The 13,726-nt window shown below is 37.0% G+C and overlaps 1 protein-coding gene across 1 annotated transcript in view; it reads left to right on the forward strand.

Annotated features, from left to right (window-relative positions):
* WDR70 (WD repeat domain 70) overlaps window positions 1-13,726 on the forward strand; it is a 276,786-nt gene that overhangs the window by 102,255 nt on the left and 160,805 nt on the right. The window contains exon 9 of the mRNA XM_070476595.1: window positions 4,922-4,998. Coding sequence (XP_070332696.1) covers window positions 4,922-4,998 — 77 coding nt within the window. The remainder of the gene's footprint in view (window positions 1-4,921; window positions 4,999-13,726) is intronic.

Genomic DNA, 13,726 nt, shown 5'->3' on the forward strand with positions numbered 1-13,726 from the left:
TTCTAGGAGGACTGCTGTGGGCTTCCCAGTTGGCTCAATGAGTAAAGAATCTACCTGCAACGCAGGAGATGCAGGCAGACAAGAGTTCGATCCCTGGGTTGGGAAGATCCCCTGGAGGAGGGCATGGCAACCCACTCCAGTATTCTTAAACCTGCAGAATCCCATGAACAGAGGAGCCTGGTAGGCTACAGCCCTTGGGGTTGTAAAGTGTCAGACATGACTGAAGGCGACTTAGCATGCATGTACCCCGCACTACTATAGGGCTTCCCTGGTGGCTCAGTCAGTCAGTCAGTTCAGTCGCTCAGTTGTTTCCGACTCTGAGTCCCTATGGACTGCAGTACGCCAGGCTTCCCTGTCCATCACCAACTCCCGGAGCTGACTCAAACTCATGTCCATCAAGTTGGTGATGCTACCCAACCATCTCATCCTCTGTCGTCCCCTTCTCCTCCCACCTTCAGTCTTTCCCAGCATCAGGGTCTTTTCCAATGACTCAGTTCTTCACTTCAGGTGGCCAAAGTATTGGAGCTTCAGCATCAGTCCTTCTAATGAATATTGAGTACTGATTTCCTTTAGAATTGACTGGTTTGCAGTCCAAGAGACTCTGAAGAGTCTTCTCCAGCACCACAGTTGAAAAGCATCACTTCTTCAGCACTCAGCTTTCTTTATAGTCTAACTCTCATGTCCATACATGACTACTGGAAAAACCATAGCTTTGACTAGACGGGCATTTGTTGGCAAAGTAATGTCTCTGCTTTTTAACATGCAGTCTAGGTTGGTCATAATTTTTCTTCCAAGGAGCAAGTGTCTTTTAATTTCATGGCTGCAGTCACCATCTGCAGTGATTTTGGAGCCCCGAAAACTAAAGTTTCTCACTGTTTCCATTGTTTCCCCATCTATTTGCCATGATGTGATGGGACCGGATCTTATGATCTTAGTTTTCTGAATGTTGAATTTTAAGCCAGCTTTTTCGCTCTCCTCTTTCACTTTCATTAAGAGGCTCTTTAGTTCTTCTTCACTTTCTGCCATAAGGGTGGTGTCATCTGCATATCTTAGATTATTGATATTTCTCCCAGCAATCCTGATTCCAGCTTGTCTTCATCCAGCCCAGCGTTTCTCATGATGTACTCTGAATATAAATTAAATAAGCAGGGTGACATTATATAGCCTTGACGTACTCCTTTCCCGATTTGGAACCAGTCTATTTTTCCATGTCCAATTCTAACTGTTTCTTGTTGACCTGCATACAGATTTCTTAGGGGGCAGGTCAGGTGGTCTGGTATTCCCATCTCTTTCAGAATTTTCCGCAGTTTGTTGTGATCCACACAGTCAAAGGCTTTGGCAAAGTCAGTGAAGCAGAAGTAGATGTTTTTCTGGAACTCTCTTGCTTTTTCAATTATCTAGGGGATGTTAGCAGTTCAATATCTGGTTCCTCTGCCTTTTCTATATCCAGCTTGAACATCTGGAAGTTCATGGTTCATGTACTGTTGAAGCCTTGCTTGAAGAATTTTGAGCATTACTTTGCTAGCATGTGAGATTAGTGCAATTGTGTGGTAGTTTGAACATTCTTTGGCATTGCCTTTCCTAGTGATTGGAATGAAAACTGACCTTTTCCAGTCCTGTGGCCACTGCTGAGTCTTCCAAATTCGCTAGCATGTTGAGTGCAGCATTTTCACAGCATCATCTTTCAGGATTTGAAATAGCTCAACTGGAATTCCATCATCTCCACTAGCTTTGTTTGTAGTGATGCTTTCTAAGGCCCACTTGCCTTCTCATTCCAGGATGTCTGGTTCTAGGTGAGTGATCACACCATTGTGATCAGACCTGGTGGCTCAGTGGTAAAGAATTCACCCGCCAATGCAGGAGATCCCGGTTCCATTCCTGGGTTTGAAAGATCACCCGGAGAAGGAAATAGCAACACATTCCAGTGTTCTTGCCTGGAAAATCCCATGGGTAGAGGAGCCTGGTAAGCTGCAGTGTATGTGATCACAGAGTCAGACATGACTTAGCGACTAAAACAACAACAGCAAGGACTACTGTAACAGATTAACACACAGTTGCTCGCTTAAAACAGTAGAAATTTGTTCTTTCAAAATTTGGTGGCCAGAAGTCTGAAATCAAGGTGTTGGATGGCCACATTCCCTCCAGTGGCTTTGGGAGAGTTGTTTCTTGCCTTTTCTAGCCTGTGGTGACGCTAGGCATTCCTTGGCATGTGGCTGTGAGACTGCAGTCTCTGCTTCCCTCTTCTCCTCTTTGTGTCTTCTCTACTTTCTGAGGATAGATATAAGGATACTTGAGGATACTTGTTATCAGATTTAGGACTGACCCAGACAATCCGGAGATTCTTAATTATGTCTGAAAATGTTATTTTTCCAAATAAGGTCCATTCACAGGTTTCAGCTATTAGGATATAGACATATTTTTTGGTGGGGCACCATTCAACCCACTACAGGGTTTATAGTTTCTTGGGTTATTACCCTCTTTTTGTCTTTTTGGTATATTTGTTATTCATTTGAAATGCAGTGGTGTTCACTTGTTTCTGTTTATTTTGTTTCAGATTTCTTCCATCATTATTTTTTTTTGAATATGTAAAACATTAACCACAGTGTCAATAATCAAGAAGTTAATAGCATTACAAATTATGGTGAGTGTTATCAAGGAAATGGACAGGTACTCTGGTCGAGAAGAATGAAGCGAGCAATATTCACTTAGCTAGAGGGCCAGACAGTACTTACTTGTATAAGTGGCATGTAAAGTGAGATTGAAAGAGTGAGGAGAAGTCAGTCATGTAGAAGCAGAAAAAGAGCTTTCTAGCAAACAGTAAAGCATGTGTAAAGGCCCTGATGTGGGGAAAGAGCGTCATGTATCAGGAAATGAAAGACCAGTGAGGTGTAGTGAGTTTTGGCAAGAAGGAGCACAAAGTAAGTGAAGTTGTAAAGAAAGCTGGGGTGGAAAATGTCAGTTTTTGTACACTATATAAAGAGGTTGAAAAGCCAGTGGAGGATAAAAAGCAGTGGCATTTTAAAAAACATATTTTTAAAGGACTATATTGATTGCTTTGTAGAGCACATTAGGCAAGAGTAAAAGTAGAGAGATTAGTAACAGGTCTATCATACTGTATAATAACTGATGCAGAGACATATTGGTTCATCTAAGAGTTGTAGTAGTGGAAAAGGAAAGAAGTGGATAGGTTTGAGATGTGTTTGGGGCTGAACTGACAAGACTAGCTAGTGGATTGGATCTGGGTGTATAGAGAGAGGAGGGTTTAGGGGTTACGGTTATTGGAATATTTAAGGATTACTTCCAAGTTTGTGGCTTCCCTGGTGGCTCAGATGGTAAAGAATCTGTTTGCAATGCAGGAAACCTGGGTTTGATCCCTGGATCGGGAAGATCCTCTGGAGAAGGAAGTGGCAACCCTCTCCAGTATTCTTGCCTGGAGAATTCTGTAGACAGAGGAGCCTGGTGGGCTACAGTCCATGGGGTGGCAAAGAGTCGGACACGACTGAGTAACTAACACTTTCTTTCCAAGTTTGTAGCTTTAGCAACTAGGAAAGAAGTTTATTGCAAATGAAGTGGGCAGTAAGATTCAAGATTCTGCTCAATGTTATGTAACAGCCTGGATGAGAGGGGATTTTAGGGGAGAATGGATATATGTATATGTATGGCTGGCTGGATCCCTTTGCTATTCACCTGAAACTATCACAACATTGTTAACCAGCTCTACTCCAATATAAAAGAAAAAGTTTTTTTAAAAAAAGAATCAAGATTACTCTGTTGAACCTGTTATGTTTGAAATGCCTATTACATGCAAATGGAAATGTCAAAGTTGATAGTTGACTATATTCAGCTCAGGAAGGGAAAGTGGAATCTCAAACTTTCTGTCTAGTCCCTCCAGGCACTTCTTCAGTCCGTTCTTTCCTACTGCAGGAAGAGATCCCGATCTCTGGTCGCTATCTGTGCCTTGTTAGCAGGAGCAGAAAGTCAAGAGTTCACCAGATATGATTGAGGCGTTGCGGGCAGCTTGGGCTAGAGATGATCTCCAGGCCTATGTGTGGGTACTCCAGTTCCAATTCAGTCTTTTCAGAGAGCTACAGTTATTTTCCTTCTAAGTCACTTAGATATGCACATTTCACTCCTTTGAGTTTAGCTTTGTTTTGGACCCTTTCAGAATAAGAGGCCTTGCTATTATTACACTAAAAAGTATTAGGCTCTTTTCTGCCCCGTTTGAACCTGCATTATTGTATGAGACCACTCTAACTTACTTTGCTACCTAGGAGGGAAATGTGTGAGTGCGTGTATGTGTGTTTTGTGTTTGAAATATATATTCTGTGATGGATTTTGTAAGTATGTCAGCTTTTATACCAATATCACATTGTTTTATTTACAGTGTTTTTATATCATGCTCCATGCTTAGTTAGGGCTAATCTTCCTGAATCATTTTAAAGATGCTTTTTCTTTTCTCACATACACATTTTAAAGAAGTGGAAATTCCCCTCCCCCCCCATCCTCTTGCTTTTGTCTTGTTTATCTGTAATAATTCCTATTCTCCTTAATTCTTTCCTACTGACTTTTTCCCATTGTCTTTCTTATTGTGAATTTTCTTTTTACTTCTTTCCTAAAAAGAAGCTGTCATTTTCCCCTCTCTTTCCTTTCTTTCTAAGCATCTGTTGTATATAAGCACTGTACTGATTCCTGGGGAGAAGGGGTTACATGGTGAATTAAAATTAAAATAAACAAAATGAAATAAACGAAGCATATTATGAAATAAAACAAATAATATTAGTTTGTAATTAAAATAATGTGACTCGGAGAGGACTAAAAAGTTTTACTTTTAAGCACAATATGTCAACTTTTGGTCAGTTTGTTTATTTTACATTTTTTAAGGATTTTTTTTCCTTTCTTTCTTTTTTTTTTTTTTTCCAAGGGCCACACAGCAATGCTTCATACTGGATCATGGCATCCCAAAATAAAGGGAGAATTTATGACTTGCTCAAATGATGCGTGAGTATTGTGGATGATTCATCTGATACATTCTTGTATTTCAGTATTTACTTTAACATTTATATTGTAGCAGTTTTGCCAGTAAAGTAAGAGATAGGATATTAAGAATCCTTATGTTTATATATTCTTGTTCTCAACTTTACCTTGAATTCAGCTGACATGGAAGGTTTGCTTAAATGAATGTGAAAGCTGTGGAAATGAGAGCTGGTTGAATCCCAGTAGAGTTTATTAGGGAGCACAGTGGACCGATCGATTGATGCTGCTGAGTGGACTCAGAGGACTCAACGTTTGCTACTTTTTATAGTAAAGGCTGATTTCCATCTGAATGTAATAGCTTACATCAATTTGTTGCTTAAATGATGGTTTTTGGTAGTAATAACTGAAAAAATTGATTAAATGGTTATTAAGATTCTTTTGAATTATATTTGTTGGCTTAGGATTCAAGAATATTACAGGGAATATTTGAACAGCTTTTTCCTATATTGTTACATTGTATGGTTCATTTTTGGTATTGAGTAATTTACAAGAATGAGTTATTTGTAACACTACAGAGAAAATTGCAGTGAAAAAATCTTAAAAATAAAAACATTTATATGGTGTTATTTAGGTGAAACACTATTATATTTTAGATAAAAAAGAATGTCTTTGCTTTTAGGCTGTTTTGTTTTTCATCCTTTTGTTTTTTGATATTTGTAATTTACGTCATTGCCTTTCACAACTGCTATTCATATTCTCTGATATTTTATGTTTCTTAGAATTAATCTTTAAAATAATAGACAAAAGATATAATTTCACATTCATTATGCAGTTTAGAAAATAAGTTGATCTAAAAGGAACTAAAAATTGAGAATATACAGAATATGACTGAAACAGGATAGTACATTTGGTTAAACTTTATGGTAAATAGAATTATATAGTTATTTCCTTTTATCTTTATCTTATTATCTTTCCAAATACTTAAATTATGTGTGTTTATAGCCATATTCTTTACTTAGCCTTAGGAAAACAAATTTAGCAGCTAATCTGAATTATTACTAGTGTTCCATGGTCCAGTAAGGTTTATCCTAGGAATCCAAGGATATTTTACAATTAGGAAATTTTACCATTAAGAAATTTTCAATATAATTCAATATTTAAAAAATTAGAGATGAAGAATCATATGATTTTGTTACATAATAAAATTGAGATTCGATAGGCTTTAGTAATCTTTGCCAGTAAAAGTTCTAGGAATAGGAAGAAATTACTGAAGACTGATAAAAGCTGTTTACCAAAATTTAAAGTAAATATTTTATTATACATTGGCGTACTGTTTGCATTTAAATAGGAAGCAGGACAGAGATTCCTATAACTATTTAGAGACTTTATACAGTATAGTAAGAAAAAATATGTAGATTGATGTTAATGTTGGGAGAAAGTAAAAAACACAGAGGATCTAAACTACTCTGGTTAAAAACTTGAGCTGAATAAAAGCCATTGGAAAAACAGAAAACATCTTGTTCTCAGAACTATTAAGGATGATGCTGAATGGTGACTGTAATAGTTGCTAACACAATAACTTTTATGAGGGCTACAGAAGCTTTCCCCAAATGGATTTTGAGTATACATAAATTAGTCGTCTGAAGAAAGACATCCATGATCAAAAAAGTTTGAGAAACTTTGAGTGTTACATGTTTTGAGGCCAGCAATTGCAATTCACAGTAAACCTTTAAATGGTTTTGAATAGGGTGTAAAGAAACCTGAAATCTATTTAACTTTGTTTTATCCTCGACATGGTTTGGGTAAAGTTCTAGGGCATGATGTTATTATACTGGGTGTAAAATGTAGTTTGTCTCATTCTTTGGAAGAACAAGTCTTTCATCCCCTGCCCAAGTCACTGACTTACCGGTATATTTTACATTTGAAAATGTGCTCCGATTTCTTTTTACACTGTACAAATTGGGCTTTCAAAAAGGCTGTATGAAAGATAAATGGGCTTTAACCTTAGGGACCCTCCCCCTCCAGTTATACAGATTCTTTACTACTTTTTAGAGAAACCTGTCACTAATACATTCAGATGGTCTGCAGTTTGATTTGCTTCTCCTTGGCCCTTGAGGATAGTAATTAGCAATGGACTTAGCCGTAGGAGATCGGTCCGGATACTTAGATCAGTCAACAGATATGGTGTGTGCACTGTGTCAGGCACCCTGTGTGGCCCGGGCCTCTGCCTTCACAGGACTTACATTCAGGTGGAGGTGAGTGCTGGGAGGTAGACATGGTATAGAGATGCTAGTCAGTTAATATTGTTTTACATAGTAATAACTGTGAAGAATAAAGTAAAATAAAGCAAAAGGATAGAGAATAGAGGGGTGTAAAATAAGTGGACAAAGCCTTGGAAGAGGTGATATTTTAGTTGAGATACTGTACACATAAGGCATCCTGAGGGAAAAGAGCTTTCCAGGCCAAAATAGCAGCATATTTCAAGACCTTAAGAAGAGAATGGAATACAGCGTATTTGGGGGACAGAAAGTGCAGTTGGACTGACGTTTTGTTGGTTGTTAGGAAAGGTGAGAATGATATGAATTGAGTTTGGAGAAGAAGGCAGAGTCTACACCATATAAGGTGTTGAGGCTAAGGTATAATGGGCTAATATTTTAATGTAGTCACAGGGCAAGTCATCGAAGAATATGAGATCTGTACCATAACTTTATTGAAAGTCAAAATCAGTAGGAATGTTTTAACGCCAGGCTGCTCTGTCAGTGGGATTTTCCTGGCAAGAATACTAAAGTGGGTTGCCATGATTTCCTTCAGGGATCTTCCCGACCCAGGGAGCGAACCTGTGACTCTTGCTTCTGCTACACTGCAAGCAGATTCTTTACCTCTGAGCTACCGGGGAAGCCCCATATTGTGAGCAGGACAAAGAGATAAAATATCAACTGCACATCTTTCAAGCTTCACTCCCTTTTATTAAGGATTATTTGGGATTTAAACTAGGATCATTTCATCAGACTTCACTGAGCTCATATCAGTAATATCCTCTTCTCCTCCCTTTCCCCATTCACCTTTTATTTCTCCTTCCTTCTCCTCATTTTGGGCATCTGGGAGAATACATTTTTTGGATGGTATAGCCATGGTATAGAGAGCCTCTCGATAACAGTTATCCACCTCTCAGCCCCCATGTGTTGTCACAGTTTTATGTATTTAGTGTGGGCACACAGTGAATGTTTGCCAGGCTATGGCTGTCAGCAGTGTAGGAGGACAGGACTGGTGGGCCAGTCCCAGCCATTCACATAAGGAGCACAAGTTATAAATATATCTAGATCCGGTAGGAGTGAGGCATCAGCATTTTTGAGAAACTATTCCAAGGGGGCACTCAGTATTTTGTTCTGGCCTCATACACCAAATTAAATTATGGATGTTTCTTCTGAATGTGAGTTGGAAATACTAGTGCTTTTGCTTTTGAGTTTTATGAGTTTCAGTGTGAAACATGATCCCAGGATCGTGTTCTGGGATCATATTCTTACTTCAACTTAGAAATGAAATAAAAAGAGAGAGAGAGTAATATGGAAGTCTTTTCCGTTTTCCCAAGTTTACCGGAATGAAACACAGACAATAAAGCAGAGCTTACTACATTATGCTTGGAAGTAAATGTTAACAAAAACCAGATGGTAATGAAGATGAAAATGCTTTACTTATCCAGAGGAAGTCATTTCTCTTTGTGAATTTATATAATCTGATAGGGAAGCATTTTATAATTGGAATTGTAGTAGTGTACAGAGTGAGAATACAAGTGATGCAAGTGTACAGAATTCATACTGAGCAAGTTGCAGCTCAGCAATGAATCAGATGCTTCCACCTTGCAAGTTTTCCATTGCTTACTCAGGAGTTTATGTCACAGAGGAATTTGTTCAGATCTGTTGTGACTTGTTACCTCCATTTCTGAGCATAGGCTTCTTAAGAGTACTTTACGCTTGCACTCGCCTGAAACCATGGCATTGCTGTCTGATCAAGCTCTAACCCTACTGTAGGATGAAGGATCTGGTGGAGGCAAGTTGAATTGTCCCAGCTGTGGCTATCCTAGATCAGTTTACAGTCAGCCAAGCCCCAGATTTGTGAGAGACCCCCAACGTAGATTAGCAGAGCTGATCACAGACACATGAGGTAACTCGGGTAGGACAAAACCATCCCCCCAACTGGTAGACACATAAACAGTCACATATATTTGCTGTTGCTTTTTCTTTAACTTTTAAAAACTTTATCTATTTTTTTGAAATACAGTTGATACACAATGTTGTGTTAGTTTCTGATGTACATCAAAGTGATTCAGTTATACATGTATGTGTGTGTATATATATATATTCTTTTTTTTCAGATTCTTTTCTGGTACAGTTTATCACAAGATATTAATATGATTTCCTATGCTATATAGTAGGAACTTGTTGTTTATCTGACTTTTATGTAATAGTTTGTATCTGCTAATCCGAAACTCCCAATTTATCCCTCCTTATCCTCCCCTTTCCCCTTTTTGTAATCATACCTTTGTTTTCCACATCTGTGAGCCTCTTTTTTTTTTTTTTAATTTTTTAAATTAAATTTGGCTGCACCTCACTGGGGTCTTTAGTCACAGCATGTGAGATCTAGTTCCCTGACTGGGAATGGAACCTGGGCCCCCTGCATTGGGAGCACTGAGTCTTAGCCACTGGACCACCAAGGAAGTCCCTGTTTCCATTTTGTAAATAAGTTCTTTTGTATCATTTTTAGATTCCACATCTAAGGAACATCATATGATATTTGTCTTTCTCTGTATGATTTAGTTGACCTAGTATAATAATCTCTAGATCTGTCCATGTTATTAATACTGCAAATGGCATTATTTTGTTCTTTTTTAATGGCTGAGTCATATTCCATTGCAGAGAAGGCAATGGCAACCCATTCCAGTACTCTTGCCTGGAAAATCCCATGGATAGAGGAGCCTGGTAGGCTGCAGTCCATGGGGTCGGGACGAGTCAGACACAACTGAGTGACTTCACTTTCCCTTTTCACTTTCATGCATTGGAGAAGGAAATGGCAACCCACTCCAGTGTTCTTGCCTGGAGAATTCCAGGGACGGCAGAACCTGGTGGGCTGCCATCTATAGGGTCACACAGAGTCGGACTCAACTGAAGTCGTTTAGCAGCAGCAGCAGCATATTCGATTGTGTATATATACCATATCTTCTTTATCCACTGATAGATCGATGGATACTTATCTTGCTGCCATGTCTTGGCTATTGTAAATAGTGCTGACATTGGGGTACATGTAATTTTCCTTTTCTTTTTTCTTTTGTAAATTTTCAAATTAGAGTCTTCTTTGGATTTATTCCCAGGAATGGGATTGTTGGATCATTTGATGACTCTATTTTTAGTTTTTTTAAGGAAACTCCATGTTGTTTTCCATAGTGACTGCACCGATTTACATTCCCACCAACAGTGTAGAAGGGTTTCCTTTTCTGCATATCATCTACAGCATTTATTATTTGCAGACCTTCTGATGATGACCATTCTGACCGACATGAGGTGGTATCTCTTAGTAGTTTTGATTTGTGTTTCTCTAATAATTAGCAATGGTGAATATCTTTTCATGTGCCTATTGGCCATCTCTATGCCTTCTTTGGAGAAATCTCTATATTTAGGTTTACTGACACTTTTTGATTTGGTTTCTGTTTGTTTAATACTGAGCTGTATGGACTCTGTAAGTTTTGGAAATTAAGACCTTGTTGGTTCCATCGTTTGCAAATATTTTCTCCCTGTCTATAGGTTGTCTTTTCATTTTGTTAATGGTTTTCTTTGCTGTGCAAATGCTTATAAGTTTAATTAAGTCCCGTTTGTTTATTTTTGCTTTTACTTCTTTTGCCTTGGGGCACTGACCTAAGAAAACAGTGGTACAATTTATGTCAGAGGATGCTTTGCCTATGTTCCTTTTTAGGAGTTTTATGGTGTCTTGTCTTATATTTAAGTCTTTAAGCCATTTTGAGTTTATTTCTGTGTATGGTGTGAGTGAGTATTGTAACTTCATTGACTTACATGCAGTTGTCCAGCTTTTCCAATACCACTTACTGAAGAGATGGTCTTTTCTCCATTACATACTCTTGCCTCCTTTGTTCACAATTAATTGACTGTAGGTATGAGTTTATTTCTGTGCTGTCTCTTCTGTTTCATTGATCTATATGTCTGTTTTCTGCCAGTACCACACTGCAGCTTTATAGTATTGTTTGAAGTCTGGAAGACTTATACCTCTAGCCTTGTTCTTTTTCCTCAGTATTGCTTGGTATGCCTGCTGTTTTAAGTAATTAAAATTTGAAAATGTTTTATTATACATCATAAATAAAATGAAAATGTTTTCTTATATAACAGTTGTTAACTGATACAGATGATATTATTGCTTCATGTTACATAAAATCATGATTATATAGAAGAATATCTTTGTTCTTAGAAGATACTAGCTGATGTATTTAGATGCCTTGTGTCTTGAGATATGCAACTTACTTTTAAATGGTATAGCAGAAATAGTGTATTTCTGTATATTTGTATGTGTGTGTGTATGTATATATGAATGTATATATATATGGAAAAGATAGAGATTGAGAATATAGATGTGACGAAATGAATGTTAGGCTATATGGTGTTCATTGGAAAAGGTATATGGGTGTTTATTGTACTACTTTTAACTTTTTTGTAGCTTTCAAGCTTTTCCAGATAAAAATACTGGTAAAGACCCTGAGAAATGCACTAACAAAAGAAACCAGCATTTTTTTAGACATAGTGGTACAACTCCCTCTCTGTCCTACAGCCAAGAACACCTGTTACACTCTGGGCGTAATGTTCCCAGGAATATACTTTGGGAAAGAAGATTGCCACTAGTAAATTATTATTACAGTGGGATTCAGTAAACTGTAATTATTATTAAAATTTGGTTGTAGCTTGTAATGATGCACTTCACCAATTAAATTCTTTCAGTCAATTTTGGCAAGGCATAATAGAAAGAGCATGCACTTTCCAGCCCAAGAGGAACTTTAGAACTCCACCACTCGTCATATCCTTATGCTGGTAATACACCCCTGCATTTTACAGGCTTTTGCTGGAAGGCTGCTACGCATATTTGACTTGATTTTTATCGTTTATAACATAAATATAATAATAAAATTATCCAAAGAATGTTGATTTTTATACATGGATCTCAGAAAATTAAACTTTGCTGTAATACAAAGAGTTTTTTTCTATTTAAAGTTTTTTTTGAAACTTAAAAAATATGTTAGCTTTCTTTATGAATTATATTTAAAACACTTACGAATACATAAGTGTTAACATCTTCATAATCTATGAGTTGCTTCATCATGGTATATAATATGCATTAGAAAAGTCTTGGTACGTGCAGGCCTATTTTATAGCTTTTTGAGTTCTTTGACTGCTATTTTTACTTTGTTAATTTCCCCCTTTCTATTAATTGTTATTCTTGCTAATGTTGGTATGGTGATCTGTCTAAGTACCTCAGTTTCTCTCTGCAATTTTTTTACTTCTATTAAGCTGTGGGCTGGGGCTGGGGTGGCTTTTTAGAATTTGTGCAAAAGGAACAAGCAGTTGATGTAACATATGAGTTTTATCTTTTAAGCACATTAATTTTTGCCGTCTGTGGCTGCTAGGAGACTTTTTCTTGCTTACTTTCTGATTCTGAGCAGAGTTTTGTACTGTCCATGCTGCCAAATAAGTAAGGTGGTATTTATATTCCTATTGGTTCTTTTTTGGTGATCCCCTTATAGAAACAGAAAATAATATTGTTTTCAGATGTTAACTGGAGTTGTTGTGGTGATCACTTTGCTATATGTACAAATATTGAATCATTATGTTGTACACCTGAAGCTAACATCTTATGTTAGTTACTCCTCATGACGGTTCAAGGTCTTAAACCATTTAGATCTTGTGTCTACACTATCTGACTTTGTTTTTACCTGATTAAGTTCTTTCATCCTTTTATCTAATGCTTTTTAAACTTTTTTGAAGAGCTACCAGCATTTGTAAAATTAATAGCTTTGATTTTATTTTCACTGTGTGTAATTTTAAATGTCTATATATTTTAAAGCATTTAATAGAAATTTTACATGAAGCATAACTTCATTAAAACATTAATTAGAGGAACTTTCTTGGTGGTCCAGTGGTTAAGACTGTGCTCCTAATGCAGGGGGTCTGGGTTCAAACTCTGGTCAGAAAACTAAGATCCCACAGGCTGCATCACACAGCCCAAAAAAAAAAAAAAAAAAAAATGAGTTAGTTAGTATTTAGGTATCAGTAGACCCTAAATTCTGAAAATATTTTTACTCAGACTTGCTGGTGATTATGGTGAAATATGCTTATAATAAAAGACATAATTTACTCAGACACATTTTAAATCTCTTTTTCTTTATAAGTTCTGCAAGTGATGAGAATTTATTCTCAAACTGCTGCTGTAATTGAGATATGCACATTTTGGTGTTAGTTTGATTTATCTTCTATTGACAGTCTTTTTCTGTAGGCTTGAATGGAAAAAAAATAGAGATCTTCTTTTAATTTTATCATACATTCATTTGATTCATTCAAATTCATTACTCTCAAAATGATTTCCTTTTACTCAACTCTATTTTATTTCTATTGAGAAACACAGAGTGGTTTGACTCACTAACAAACCTTATTTAAAAAAAAGCAGATTAAAAAAAAATTTAAAAACTAGCACAGTTTTTTAG

The sequence above is a fragment of the Odocoileus virginianus genome, chromosome 14, assembly GCF_023699985.2.
Source record: "Odocoileus virginianus isolate 20LAN1187 ecotype Illinois chromosome 14, Ovbor_1.2, whole genome shotgun sequence".
Classification (NCBI taxonomy): Eukaryota; Metazoa; Chordata; class Mammalia; order Artiodactyla; family Cervidae; genus Odocoileus; species Odocoileus virginianus.